Source organism: Porites lutea, chromosome 3, assembly GCF_958299795.1.
Source record: "Porites lutea chromosome 3, jaPorLute2.1, whole genome shotgun sequence".
Taxonomy (NCBI): domain Eukaryota; kingdom Metazoa; phylum Cnidaria; class Anthozoa; order Scleractinia; family Poritidae; genus Porites; species Porites lutea.
Genome location: NC_133203.1, coordinates 48,760,701 through 48,777,285, shown reverse-complemented (window position 1 = coordinate 48,777,285; position 16,585 = coordinate 48,760,701). Strand labels below are relative to the sequence as shown.

The following is a 16,585-nucleotide window of genomic DNA, read 5'->3' as shown; positions in this document are numbered from 1 at the left end:
AAAATGGTCAAACTATTAATATTTCTATTCCTATGGAAGACACAGAGCGTTATGATATTAAGTTTTTAGACGAAATAGATAGAGGAGATCCTTTTATTACAGAAGATGAAAAATACCAAAATGAAAAAGTAAAAGATACTACCAATATTTTTAAAAAAATTAAATTAGTACAACCTGAAATATATAACAGTGATGAATTTTATAAAGTTTTTTATTCTAAAAAATTTGATGAAATTGAGAATGAAAAAGATATTAAAAAGTTTTATCAACAAGTAAAAAAATACGTATTAAATGATTTTTATAAAGAGGATAAATGTGAGTTAGTTGAAATAAAATTACTATAACTATTAAATAAAAATGGATGAAATTGAAACTACTTCTACAAAAGAGGATGCAAATCCAAAAAATGTTCTTACAGGAGAAGAGTTTAAAAAATTAACAAAAGATGCTAAAAAACTCGGTGCTGAATCACTTGATTATTCAACACGTAAAAATAGTAAATACATGGCTAAACTTCCAGGTGGAAAGAAAGTACATTTTGGATCTCCTAAATATGAAGATTTTACTATTCACAAGGATAAAGAGAGAAGAGATAAATATTTGTCTCGTGCTATGAAGATTAAAAATAAAAAGGGAGAATTAACATATACTAATCCAGAATCGAGTAACTTCTGGTCAATTAATTTACTTTGGCCTAAAAAATAAATTTGAATTAATATGAATTAAAGAAATAAAATTTAATATAAAATGGTTCTCATAATTCAAAACGATAAAAAGTTTTATACTCATCCTATTTATGAAAAATATGCAGCAAATAAATATGGTGAAATTATGAATGTTAGAATAAGAAAACCTATGTTTGGAAAAATTAATAATAATGGTTATTTGAGATTTTGTATATCTGTTGCAAAAAATAAAGTAAAAAATTATCTAGTACATCGATTTATTTATGAGTGTTTTTATGGGATGATAGAAAAAAATAAATCTATTAATCATATCAATTTTATTAGAACAGATAATAGGTTGAAAAATTTGGAAGTAGTAACAACAAGTGAAAATAATAAAAAATCAGCAATTAATAGAGATTATAGTTTTGTAAAGGATAATCATAAAAATAGAAAAAGAGTTAAGGGAATTAATTTGTTAACAAATGAAGAAGTTATTTACAATAGTTTATACTCAATTAACAAGTTATTGGGGATTAATGCAGGTCAAGTTAAAATGATTTGTGAAGGTTTGAACTATTGTAAATCAGCTACTTCAAAAAAAGATGGAAATAAATACACGTTTGAATATTTAAAAGTGGTTTAAGAATTAACTAATTATTAATAAAATGCAGTTGTCAAGTTACGAAAATATTACCCAAGACAATATCGTGTTTAATGAGAGCAAAGAGTACAAAGTAAAAGATAGCAAAATCAAATATAAACGTATTCCAATTGAAATTAAGTATCCAAATAAGAAAAAAGGTCCACTTGTAATAGAAACTCCAGTTCTTTTCTCTTTTGGAGTAAATGAAAAGAAAAACCAAGATACCAAAAAGTTAGTAGGTTACTCAATACCAGTATGTCTTTGGTCTCGCGATAGTGAACCCAGTACTAAAGAAAAAGAATTTTTTGATGTTATTAATAATATAACAACTGCATCACAACATTATTTAGAAAATGAATATGGTCCTGATATGGCATCAAGTTTATCTTCACCACTTTACTATAAACAAATAGAATACACAGACAATAAAGGAAAAAAGAAAACAAAAGTTGATGAATCATCAGCACCAGTTCTTTATGCAAAACTTATTTATTCAGAAAAAACAAAAAAAATTCTATCTTTGTTTAAGGGAAAGGGAGGTCGTGATCTAAATCCTTTTAAATATCTTAATCAATACTGTAATGTTAAATTGGCTCTTATAATTGAAGGAATTTTCATAAGTAAAACTGTAACATCTTTACAAATAAAAGTACATGAGTGCTATGTTAAACCACTCAAACCTAGAGAGTCTTTATTGGCGTTTGAAGAGGAAGAAGAAGAGAGTGAGGGTGATTATACAAAAGATGGTCTTGAAGCATTACTTGAAAAAGTTAGTGATGAAGAGTAATAATAGTATTTTTATTTTTAATACATTTTTTTTGTATTAAAAATCAACTAAGTCGTCTAAATTTACCCATGAGTTAAATTTGTCAGGATACCCACTCCATTTTACTAATGCTAATTTATTTTTATTATCTTTTTTAATAATTTTTTCTATTCTATAAGTTTGTTGTTTTGCTTTTTGTAATTCTTTTTCATAAAAAGAACCTTTAATTTTTTTTCCCATTAAATCTACAATACTATACGTAACAGGTTTTGTTGGAAGAATATTATCAATTACAAATATTTCTTCTGTCCAGTTTGGTGTATAACCTTTATCAAATACTGGTCTTTTATACTTAGAAATTCTAACTTTATCACCAATTGTAAACTTAGGTTTACCAGGTTGTAAGTAAATTAAATCGTTATACAAATTATACCAAACTTGATTTTTATTTTTATCTTTACTTGCTTCAACAGGAGACATTTTTATACTGGTATGATAAGAGTTGTTATAATTATCAAGTATTTTACTAAGTTTATCCCAGTAAACAGTGTTATTATTAACAGTAAACATTTTCCAAATTCTTTCCTTTATTGTTCTATTCCATCTTTCAACTACACTAGATTTTTCTTTGTTTTCAGTATAATATGGTATTATTTTTTTAATACCAAGATAATTTTTAAAATATTTACCTGTAAATTCGGAACCTTTATCTGTCCAGAGCATTTTTGGTTTTCGTTTACTTTTTATTATTATATCTCTGAAAGCTTCATATACAGTTTCAGCTTTTTTATTTGGTAAACCTCTTATCCAACCATATTTACTAAATATATCAATAACCATTAACAAATATCTAATTCCATTATTCCACTTACTAAACTTTTGCATTTCTACTAAATCAGCAGCCCAAATATCATCTATGTTATTTACAATTACTCTTCTTTTTTGAAATTTTCGTATGATTGGTTTGTGAAGTTCGTCGGCTAATTGTTGAGACCAATCACTACTCAACGCCGACTGGCGTTTAAACCCATTCCAAGTTTTTGTTTTGTATTTATCATAGTTCTAGCCATAGCATGCCCCCATTGTCTTTTTTTCCAAGGAATTGCATCTAGTGATTTTATCATTTTTTTATCAGCCTCATTTTTACATTTTACTTGTTCACTTTTTGGTTTATTTCCACAAACTGTGTAATCCACATCATGTTGCATACTAACCGCATCAGTTGGTCCTGTTGGTTGTTGGTAGATTTCTAATATATTACCCTTATCATCATAACGAAGTTGATCGTCAAGAGGATTACCAGGACCGGTATAATTATGACCTGGTAAAACAAAACCTTTTTTGGGTGCCACTTTTAGAATAGCGTTATGAACATCAAATCCTTTTCCATCCAACTCTGGTCTATCAGTTTTATACTTTTTATTTGGTCTAACTTTTTTTGACAGTTGATCCATTGCTGTTCCAACAGAATCTTGAATAAATGGAGTAAGTTTATTTATTCCGTAGTTTACAGCTTTTTTTTGAACGTTTTTATTTCTCATTAACTCACTTGCTCCATATTTTCCCATTTCAACTGCTTTTTTTCCCATCCAAGGTAAACCATAATGTACAAATCCATCAACTGCTGTACCAACAACAGTATCAAAGACGCCCGCCCCTTCAGACGGGCTTACTAGTTTTTTGACTTTTTTTTAGTTTTTCTTTTTCCACTTCCAGTTTGAGTAGCTGTTCCAGTTTTTACGTATCTAACTTTTTTAATTCCACAAACTGCACATCTACAAAAGAATTGAGTTCTTCCTCTTTTATCTTGTTGGTAACCACTTGGTTCTGTACAAGGAGTTACTCTTTTATCTTTAATACAATATGATTCTTTCATTTAATATAATGTTTAGATAAAATATGTCTACTAGATCTAATTTTCTTAAAAGTGAGCTTACAAAGATATATAATAACCTTAATATGAGTTATGAATATGCTGATTTTTCTAGATTGGAAAATGATACTAAATTTATAAAAATATTTGAGTTGCTTATGGAAATAAGTGAAAAAGCAAGTACTCTTAACAAAGTTGTAAAAGGTAATTATCTATTTGTATAAACTATTAATAAATGGAAAATCTTAGAAAAAAGATATTGAAAATTGAAGAATCATTAGATGAAGCTTATGAGTTAGTGGGTTTTCAATATTTAAAAATAGAAGAAAAATATGAAAGAATTGAGGTAGGATTAAATGTAATTGAAAAGAAATTAAATAAGATAAAAAAGTTGTTAAGGAAAAGATAATATAGACTAATAATAAATGGAAACCAAATTCTTTTCTGAAATTGAAAAAAATATTGATGTTAAAACAATCAAGGATTTTGAAAAAGAAGTGCGATCAAAAATATATAATGAGATGGAGGCACTTAGAAAGAAAAATGATGATCTTTCCAGAGTGTTAATGGTTAGTGAATGTGAGATGTGGAAAAAAATTAGAAATGAGGAATATTCATGGATGAGTATAAATAGTGATAAAAAGAAGAAACTTTATAGACTTATTGATATTTACTCAAATTTTGTTGAAATAGTTGATAGTGTTAGAGATTTAAACACAAAAGTTGAGAAGGTTAAACTATTAAAGAATAAACCAGTTGATAGTGATTAAAATGTGTATAAATATAATATTTATTACAAATATTATATTATTTTATATTTATCCTCCAAAGTATGCTTTTATAAAATCACTATTGTCATCATCAAAATGAGGGTTATGTATTACATCTAGAATACTATTACCCCTCTGTCTCTCGAACAGATAATATAAACACCAATATCCGCAAAGTACAGTATTTCGATTTTGTATTTCATCCATTGAGTAAAATATTTGTTTTCCAGAAGTATTAAAATATCTTAGTGCTTCATTTGGCATTATTAGTCCAAAAGGATCGAAATACTCGACTACATTTTCTATATTTCTATAACAAACCCAATGTGTTCCAGGACCTTCAATATCATCTAGATTAATTATTCCACATTCTTTTCTAATATTTTTTGGTAGTCTATCACGAGTATATATTCCTCTAAAATATTTAATACCAAGTCTTTTTATCCAATCAATAAGGTCAAAGTTGGATAGAGGTTTAATTACAAAATGGTACCTAGAATGGGAATTGAGTTGAATGGGCTGTTTTTTCCTAGTAATATTCCTTTTCCCCTGGATTTGGGCTTTTTTTTTTTAACTCCCATTCCTATTGGGTTGTTCCATGTACCTATAAAAGGTGGTGAGTGATAAGGATAACCTTCACCATAAGTAGATGGAGGAGGAGGAACGTAAACATTTGATGTATTGGATGAATTACTTCTATCTACTTGTAGTCCAGAACCAAACATTTTTGATACTAAACTAATTGCCATTGGAATTCCAATAGAAGCAAGAGTTCCAAGAAATCCTCCTTCTATTTGTTTACGAGTTGGTTTAATAATTAATCGTCCACCTGTTTGATGTGCTTTGTTAATTTGGTTTATTTGTGATTGTGTAAATTCTCTTACAATAGGTGGTAGCATTGGGAAAAATTTATGGGGGATTGTTATTCCTTTTCCAAAAATTTTATTTAATCCAATTTCTCCAAGTGCAGTGGCAGCACCAGTAGCCAATGCAGGAACAACTTTTGATACTCCTTTTATTGCGTAAGGTAATACTTTTGCTCCAAGAGATGCGAGTGATGAAAATAAGTTTCCACCATGTTTTACAGAACGTCTAATCTGTGTTTTACTTATCTTTATATCCGATCCTGTACCATTTGCAATAGATTTTTTTATTTTAGAAATTTGTCTTTTTGTTAGCATTAATTCATCAGAACCTCGAAGATGTGAATGTTTTATTCGAAGAGTTAGTTCTGATTTATTTTTTATAGCAGAAGCTAGTTTTAACTTTTGTCCATCTGTAAGTTTTACTCCGTATTCAATATAAGTTGTCATTTTTATTATAATATTTATATTATTTTGTTTTGGTGGTTTTATGTACCTGCTGTAATATAAATATCGTATGATTTTTTTTTTACGCTTGTATTTAATTTTGTGTAATCATAACAGCTTGTGTAAAATTCTGTGTAGCTAAGGGAGGGGTTATGCTCTTAACAATAGTTTTCCATTTTGTTGTGTTATTTCAGCTTCAGTTTCGTGAAGTACCAGAGCATAAACATTGTAGTTAGCTGCAGTTGTTCCAGATAACTCATAATGAAATGCAAGTTTTGTCACCCCATCTTTTATGTCTAGTTTTTGCTTGGTTAAGTCAAAATATACAAACGGACATATATCTTCAAAAGTAGATCTAGTAAGAAGTGTACCTCCTTGAAAATCATTGTTAGCATAAACATACTTCATAACATCTCTAAAAACTCTTGAAGGATCTGTTGAAGGTTTGTAGTGAATATCAGGATATTCATTTCCATTTCCTACCTCAAGATAACACCTGTCAAGAGTCCTTGGATCTGTGGAAACACTGAAAGTATTATACAAAAATGGATTTGCTGTTTGTGTATCTATATTTGGTGTGTTAATTATAAAAACAAATACATGTCGTGGTTTTGATATACCATTTGTAATTCTAAAATTACCAGTTCTTTGATTTCCAGCAATGTTTCTCTCAACAACTTCTTTTAGATAAGTCCATTTATACGGTTTAAGATAGTTTTCCATAAATAATTTACTTCCTTCTGCATTGAATACCAGCCTAGGTACAAAAAGTTGAAGACGAGTAACTACTACTCTACATCGATTTCCTCCAGCTCTCCAAATAAGATTATCATCTTTTTCGATCTCAAAATTTATTTCGATTTTAGTGTTAGGAAGAAGTTTATCTTCAAGCGCCTCAAAAAATGAATACCTATTAAGTGGAATTTCACAGCGTACTGTGGATGATGTTCCAAGTAAAGCTTTACGCTTTGCAAATCCTTTATTATAAGATGATGGGCTGTTATCTAACATGAAACCTGCTTCATCAGCACCACCAGCAGCATTTTGACGATGAGTAACTTGTCTTTTAATAAATCTATTTTTATTAGCAGTTGTTGATGTATCAAGATAATAAAATTCATTTGTTGCAACTGATTCAGCGTAAGTTTTGTTATACTCAAGTAAATTTTTTATATTTACACTATGGTTAGCATAATTACACTGGTATAGTTCTTTTCCATTTGCTAATACTGATAATCTTGAAATAAAACTATTTGTTCCATTTACAATTCCCATTTGATCATCTCTATATGCAATATACTGAGCGTTTCTAGCAGCTGTAAGACTGTCATCATCTACATTAGCTCCAATAACAAAATTAGTTCCATCACGTTCTTGAACTTTAAAATCTATTGCTATTCTAGCATTATACCAATCAAATGGTGTTACTTCACCTGAATTGTCAGTGATAAATTTAAGGTTATTTCTATCTTGATCAGTGTTGTTTGCTGGAGCTGTATTAATAGCTTGTTCCAGATCAAAAACAACATCTTCATATCTCTCTAGGTAATTTGGATTTCTAAAAGACTTCATTTTATTTTAATAATTATATAATTTTTTTCTTAGTTTAATGAACCTCCGCTAAGAATGGAATTCACTCTTTTATTTATTTCTTGTTGAGTCATTTTTCTTGTTGGTAAACTTTCAACTTTTTTTTTGGAAGGGGTTTTTTTGGTGGATTTTACCTTTTCTTTGGATAACATTTGCACTATCTTATCACCAGCCTTTTTACCAGTATATTCACCAGTTTTTGTTGCAGTCATTTTTAGTAATTTATCACCACTTTTTTGAGCACTTTTTTTAGCAGTTTTTTTCATTGACTTTGCAAATGCTTTTTTTCCAAAGGATTTAAACCTATCCATCATTCCTTCTCCATAAATATGTTTTTTTGTATATTTACCCAATTCAGGGTCAAGTTTCATTTTAAACTCTGATTGTCGCATCATTTTATTTTAATAGTTATATAAATATGAAGTATTACATCGAGTGAAGTATCAAAGTCATATACCAATCTATACCATTAAAATTTACTGGTCTTCCAACTGAGTCTGTAACAAATATTCTCATTTCATCAATTTTAAACGCAGAAACGTCACAGTATAATGGCCTTTTAGGTTCGAAAGTAAATGGAAAAGATCTTGTTAAATTATCAGTTGGTATCACAGCAATGGTATTTGTATTTATTCCATTTACAATACTATTAGTTATTGCTGTTGTGTTAATATTTAACACATCAATAGAATTTGTTATATTTGGTAGTTTTGTTCCATACTCTGTTTTTGTAATAAGTTTTTTTTCAAATCCAATCAAGTCTCCAAATTCTGTTCCTCTCAGATCTAATTGATAATCACCCTCAATTGATACTAACACTCGATAGGTGGATAGTATAAATGATATATTAATTGAATAAGTTTTTTTTCCACTTGAGCCTGATGAGTGAGATTTTTGATCCATATACTGATGAATGTAATCATTTATATCTGAGTAGGAATACATTCCATCTGTAAAAGTAATTGTTTGCCAAGTGGATCCATCGTGAGTATATTTAATCTTATTATTTTTATAATCACTTCTAATGTTGTACCAAGAGTAAGTCATGGACAACCTATCAAGAGCAAGTTGATGTTTTTTTTCAGGGTCAAGTTTTAAAGAAGGATTAAACTTAATAGTAAAATCACCAGGTCTGCTTGTTCCTCTTTTTTCCCTATTTATTGAGGAAATATGAATAGCTCGTTCTTCCATTTTTATCTAATTGTTATATAAGTTTTTATTAAATCATTTAACTGTTTTTTTGTAATTACTTTCATTTGGTTTAGAAGATGTGCTATTTTAGAAAACTCATTTATTACACCATTATTCCCAGCAAGAATTGATCCACCGAGTAATTCAAGTCTGTCTAGAAGTTGATGTGGGTTGTTAAAGTAAATCATTCCAGAGCCAGATTTTTCTTTAAAATACCTAAGATTAGTTATATTTTTATAATATATGCTTATTGTGTTAAAAGTTTTTATGTTATTAATAGTTTCTTTTTGTGGATTTTTACTTTTTGGTTTAGCTAAATAATAACCTTCTTTGTTTTGATAAATAGAAGCAGTGTTTTTTAACATATCTTGAAGATTTCTCATATCATCAACAAGAGTATTAATTATTTTATCAATATTTTCAATATCATCGTTTAAATATGAAGAAGGTAGATTATCATAACCATTTTCTTTTAGTATATCTTGACTTTCATTATTTATTAAATATTTATCAATATCTTCAGTTGTAAATTTTGCTAATTGTGGTTTTACATCTTCTTTACCTTTTGCACTTGCTTCACCACTTGCTTCACCACTTGCTTCACCACTAGCACTACCACTAGCACTACCACTAGGTAATTTAGCAAACTTAATTTTTTCTAATCCTTGAGTAATAGCCAATCTGTTTTGATTAAGCCCTTGTGTAAGAGCAAGTTGATTAGCTTGAAGTTGTGCTATAGTTTTATTTTGCTGCTCATCAATACTTTTTTTAACACTCTCTTGAGACTCAATAAGTGGTTTAAATGTTTCTGTAAACCCCTCTCTCATATTTTGTTTTTGCCATTTTGTTTCTTTTATAACATTTCTCACTTGTCTAGTCAAAGATTCAGCCTCAATTTTATTTCTTGCAAGTTTTTTATACTCTTCAATATCCATTTTTATATATTAATTAAATAAAAAATTTTATGTAAAAATATTTTAATCATTAGATAAAAATCCAGTTTTTTTTTTATACTGTAATAGATCTTTCAAATTTGATAAGTAAATTCTTAATATGTTATGATTTGATATATCCTTTAATATTTTTTTATTTATACTCTTATCTTTTGGTCTAGCTAAATAATAACCGTTTTGCCCAAAAAAATTAACATAATCTTTTATTTTTGTAGTATAATATTCTATTCTATCATAAACTTCTAAAAATAAAGTTTCAATATCAATATAATCATCTTCTAAATATTCAGAAGGTAGTTTATAAATTTTATTATGAGTGAGAGCAATTCTTGCATTATCGTCTAATAAATTTCTATCAATGTATTTTTTAATAAATTCTTTATATTTTTTAGAGTTTATATCTCTATAATCTTCATCTTCATCTTCATCTTCATCTTCTTCTTCTTCATCTTCATCTTCATCTTCATCTTCATCTTCATCTTCATCTTCATCTTCTTTATCTTTATCCTCATCTTTATCTTTATCTTTATCCTCATCTTTATCCTCATCTTTATCCTCATCTTCTTTTTTTACGTAAAAATTATATTTTCCCTCATTTATAGCCAAAATTTTTTTAATAGCATCTTGAACTTCAATAAGTGGTTGAAATAAATCAATAAAACCTTCTCTCATATCTTGTTTTTTCCATTTTGTTATTTTTATAACATCTCTTACTTGCTGAATTAAAGCATCAGCTTCAATTTTATTTTTTGCAAATTTTTTGTATTCTTCAATATCCATTTATTTAATAATTAAACTACATATCAAATTTATATATTAATTAAATAAAAAATGGAAATACCAAACTATGATAGTTTAGATAACTCAGAAAAAAAATATAAACAGTTATTTCCTTATATGCCATCAGATACTTTTAGAATGTTAATTTGTGGAAACAGTGGAAGTGGTAAAACTAATTTGCTTTATCATATGTTAATTAAACCACTACTATACTATGATGAAATTTATCTTTACGCACGTAATCTAGAACAAGATAAGTATCAAAAGTTAATTCAAAAAATGAGAGAGTTAAGTCATAAAATGGGATATGAAATACTAAATGTTAGTAATGATGAAATAATTCCAGTAACAGAAATGGAATATGAGGATAATCAAAAACTTGTAATATTTGATGATTACGTTTGTGATAAAAATCAAAGAGAACTTATTGATTATTTTATCCAAGGAAGGCATAAGAATTGCTCTGTAATATACCTCAGTCAATCATTTTACAAAACTCCAAAGGATATACGATTAAATTGTTCTCACTACTGTCTTTACGAATTTCCATCATCGAGGGAAGCAAATCGTATATCATCAGAATTAGGAGTTGATAAAGAAACATATAGAACAGCAACAAAAAAACCATTTACATTTTTGTACATTGATAAGCCTAAAAAACGTATTGCTAAAAACTTTACTAGTAGTCTAAACTAATAAATAAAATGGGAATATTTAACGAACAAAAAGATAACTCATTTGCTAGAGGAATTCAAGGAGCCCCAGGAGTTGGATTTAATCTTACTTCTGATGGTGATTATGATATGGTAAATAAAAAAATAAGAAATGTTGGTGCACCAACTGCTAATACTGATGCTGCTACAAAAAAGTATGTTGATGATAATTCTAGCGGGGCACCCAAAACATCAAGATTAACAGTTGATGCAAATATAGATATGAAAGACCGATTTCGTATTTTAAACCTTAAACATCCAAATGATGCAGATGAGCCAGCAACAAAACAATATGCAGACAGTAATTTTCTTAACAGAGATGGTTCACGAACAATGATTGGCAATTTAAGCATGAATAATAATAAAATAACTAATGTTGGTAAACCAACAGCTAATAATGACGCAGCAAACAAAAAGTATGTGGATGATAAACCTTCCTCATCAACAAATCTAGCAATTGATTCAAACATTGATATGAAAAATACATACCGAATTAAAAATCTAAGCACACCACTGGATGCAAAAGAACCTCCTACAAAAGAATATGTAGACAATACATTTCTTGATAGAGATGGATCTTATCCAATGAAAGGTAATCTTAACATGGATAATCATAGAATTTTAAACCTACCAATTCCAATGGGTCCTAAACAACCAACACCATTAGCCTTTACAGATATAAAGTATTTACATGTTGGTGGAACAAATAAAATGTTAAACTCACTTAACATGAATAATAAACCTATAATTGGTCTAAGAGCACCTTTTAACGATACAGATGCTGCAACCAAAAAGTATGTTGATGATAAAGGATTTACAACAGGTTACTTAAAAAAAGATGGAACAGATTATATGAGTGGAAACTTAGATATGAACAATAAAAAAATTATTAGATTAAGTAATCCAACCCAAGACAATGATGGTGTAAATAAAAGTTATGTTGATAGTCTAATTCATCACACTGCAGTTCAACCAAGTCATTACAACGATCAATTTACTTTTCTTATGTCTAATGCAGCACAATGGACTGATGAAATAGATACTGGAACTAGTTTTGTTATATCAAAAATAGCAGACTTACCTCCTTCAAAAGGTAATTTTCATAGCTATAACCACAAAGTAATTTATGTAAAAATAAACAAAAATTCTCAAGGTGGATATAAGTACAAAATGTCAGTTAACTTTTACAGATTAACCGCTAATGTTGATTACACACTATGTTTGGAAATACTAAACACTGACTATCAACTTTGGCATAAATCTCAAATAAGTGTAGACAGAGGAACTTCAACAGGATTATCAATTGAAAATGTAAGTGTAAAAAAACTTAGTCATAGATATACAGATGCAGCAAATCAAACACAATATATGTATTACCATAGAATAATAGTTAATTTTAAAAAGTTGTCAACTGGTAATAGGTTCTTTCTTCATTTTCTTGTTAATATACCACAAGAAGGAAGTGACTTGTCTGTTTATCCAAGACAGTTTTCAGGAGTTTATTTTGTTACCTATGGGATCGTGGGTAAAGTAAGCAATATCGACCCAGATAAAGTTTATGACTATCACACAGCATTTGATATAAAACCAACAGAAGTTACATACAATGTTGACATAAATACAAATAATAAAAAAATATTAAACATTGATCTTGATAAAAATAATAATAATAGTGCAGCAACAGTTGGAATGGTAAATGAGTTTAATACAGCAACAGTTGGAATTGTAAATAAAAATTTACCTTTTATAAAAAATTATGTTTACAGAAAATATTTTGATCATTTTTTTGACTTTAGCGATTCAAACAATTATGTTCTAAATAAAAGTTCAATTGGTGTTGTGTTTAATGCTTTGTCCTCTATTACAGGAAATTCTGCACAAAATATTACATTTCCAAGTAAAACAATGGATAACATAAAAGAAACTGGATTAAGAATAAATGATTATAAGATATCTTTTAAACCACCAATTAAAAATACAAGTTACACTTTATGTATTGTTTTTTCTCATTTTAAAAGAAATAATTTTAGTATAAAGAAATATGATGTGACTAATGCAAATTCAAAACAACAACTTTTATTTTTATACTATTTATATGTGACTCGTGCACTAAACATAAGTATTGGTAATGTAAATAAAAATTTAGCAATACCAGGTAGTTTTAGTGGAAAAAAAATAGTTTTATGGTTAACAGAAAGTATTAATGATAATATTACAAAAGTTAATATAAGTAACTATTCCGCAGACTTAGACGCTAATATTGTAAGAACTTCAGCTAACCTTGAATTTGAATTTTCGTGTAAAGATTCAGTGATAGAAAAATTTATGTACTCTCCAAACTTTTACGACATTGACTCTTCAGTACATCATCATATATTACTACAAGAAAAGATAAACGGAAATTATGTATTATAGACTAAACTAAGATTATATACATAAAATAATAAAAATGAAAGATATTTTTGATTTTAATCACATAGACCCATCTCTATCAAAATCTGATATTAAAACATTAAAAGATTTTTACAGTTACTATCATAAAAAATATTGGTGTTTTAAAAATACTTATAAAAGTTATAAATTTCTTGATAATTTTTTTACAATATCTAGTATATGTTTGGTAGCAATAGGAACTATTACTGGAGGGGTTACTCTTAATCCAATTATTCTCGGAGTTGTAAATGGAGCTGGTGTTATTATGACTGGAATTGGAAAAAAACAAAATTATAAGAGAAAAATTGAGATGACAAAAATTGCATACACTACTTATGAAAAAGTTCTTATTGAACTTCGAGCTGCGCTTAGAGGAGATGAGTGGAATAAACAAGAATTTGTAGATAAAATGAAACTAATAGATGAAATGATAATTGATCAAACTCCTGAACCGGATAAATTTATAGTAAAATATAATAATAAGTTTAATAAGTAGATTTATTATATAAAAATGTTAAAAACTATTGTTAATTATACCAACTTTTACTACCCCACAATTAAAAATATAAATGAAACAGAAGATATTATAAAAACAGCATTGGTGTATAGATTTTTATACGAACATTATGTAAAAGATTATATTTCACTTGAAACAATAATATATCGTTTAGATTTACAACCTATTAACTCTAATAGTTCGATAATTAAAAATCACCTGATATTTCATAGAGCGTTTAAATCTTTTTACAAACATTACAAAGCTGGAAGAGGATGTGTTTATGTATTTGATTGTTTAGTAAAAAGTGAAGTTATTGGGTATCTAACCGGTATTTTATACTGGATTTTTCATAAAAAAATAATATAATAATAGATAAAAAATGGCTTCTTCTTGCATTATTTTTAAAAAAGATCTTGAAAAACTTGGTAAAAAACTAATAAAAGAATTTTATGAATATATTCATGACGAAGAACTGTTAAGTTATCCTGAAATAATATTATTTAAAAAATACTATGATTCTTTCATTATCAAAGATTATTTATTAGAAAAATTAAAAACTCTTAAAAATCCTCTAGAAGATGAATTTTATAAAAATTTGATTTCTAAATTTAAAAATGAAAATCTTATATTAAAAGATGAAAATGAATATGAAAATGTTACAAATTTGTTATCTAAATTAAAAGTTGATATTAAAGATGAAACTCTTGAAAATTTGTATTCTAAAGTAATAACTGTGTGTAAAAATAAAACTCTTGAAAAAGAAACTTTTAAAAAATTCTTTTCTAAATTAGAAGCTGAGATTAAAGATGAAACTCTTGATTTGGATTTTATATATCATTGTATGGATCATATGAAAGATAAAGTAGAAATAGATGAACAAATAGAATTTGAATTAAACGAAGATTTTTCTTATATGAAAAAAGCATTTATTAATTTGTATAATGTGTATCATTACGATTATACATATTTAGAAGATTAAATTTTTTTTTATACTACTTTAGTATAAAAAATTATTTTATCATTTCTTTATAAGTTCCCCACCATCTATCATAAATTTCTAAAGTTTTAGGACTTATTTTAAGCTTTATACTTTTATACTTTTCACACCCCATTTCATCCAAAATTTTTTTTATTACATAAGTAATATTTATCATTCTCTTTCTAAAATATTGTTTGTTAATATGGGTCATAATGTAATTATCTATTTTTAATAACCTGTTGTAAAGTTCACATTTTTGTTCATCAGGAAGATCTATTAGTTTAGAAATCTGATTAACCTTTTTATCGTAGTAATACTTCCTATGATAAATACTCTTTTTTCTATAATGTACCCTATCATAATCTTTCATATCGTAAAATCCTAATACATGACCGTTTAACATTCCACAATTGTAACATATTTTTTGACCAAAATCAATAAAAAAAGATTCTGTATTTTTACAGCCTAAACATGAAGATACTTTTGACTTATTAATCCCCTCATTTTCTTCTTTATAATTATGTAAAATATTGAGATATTTTTTTATTTCTTCTTCTGTATATAACATTTATTATATTTAATTATTTTATCTTAAAATATATTATCTGATAGCTAGAGTATGTATTTGATCGTTTAATACTTTTCTCTTATCATCTCTATTGCTTAGAGCTACTTTGTTAACCTCTTTAGAATATATATCATGTTTCTCACTTCTTATTATTTTCATAGTTCTCATTTCTTTTTCACCAGAAAATAAACATCTAACATAATCATCAAATATTATTGACTTTTTTACCACATTTTTTTTTATTCCTTTACACTTTTTTAACTCTTTTTCATCCTCAAGTTTATAACTGTATAGTTTAGGCCTTAATCCAACAAAATGAGTTATCTGTTTTCCTGATGCTTCATCCTTAAACATACCAATCACTTTTTTGTTAACTCCTGTTAGTATACCAGAAGAATGATCTGTTGGATAATCACTAGTATCAAATTTATTTTTTATATCATAACATATATCTTTATAAAAATCTTTTGTTTTAATCTGATACATTAGACTGTCAGTATCTGTAAACAACAATTCAGCTTTTTTTCCATATTTATCTTTGATATAATTATAATGAAAATCATACATTAGAGTTTTTGATAAGTCTAAAATTGCTTGACCAACATATACTGGTTTATTAAAATACACTTCTGTCTTTTTCATATGAATAGCAATAAGATTTCGATCAAATATTGTACATCTATCAAAGTTTGGACGACTTGATAGTTTTAGTGCTTTTTTACGATCATCAACAAGTTCTATATTTTGTCGCTTTCTAATATTTTCTATTGTTTTACCAAAAACTGAATTGTTCATTAGTTTAAAAAAGTCTTTCTCAAAATTGTTTGCAGCACATTTTCGAAGTTCTGT

General features: G+C 27.2%; 1 protein-coding gene and 1 pseudogene across 1 annotated transcript; one reads left to right on the top strand and one right to left on the bottom strand.

Moving 5' to 3' along the window:
• LOC140929851 (helicase POLQ-like) overlaps nucleotides 1-16,585 on the top strand; it is an 85,624-nt pseudogene that overhangs the window by 47,916 nt on the left and 21,123 nt on the right.
• Nucleotides 15,770-16,378, bottom strand: LOC140930017 (uncharacterized). Its single transcript, XM_073379677.1, has one exon. The coding sequence runs from the start codon at nucleotides 16,376-16,378 to the stop codon at nucleotides 15,770-15,772; it is 609 nt and encodes a 202-aa protein (XP_073235778.1).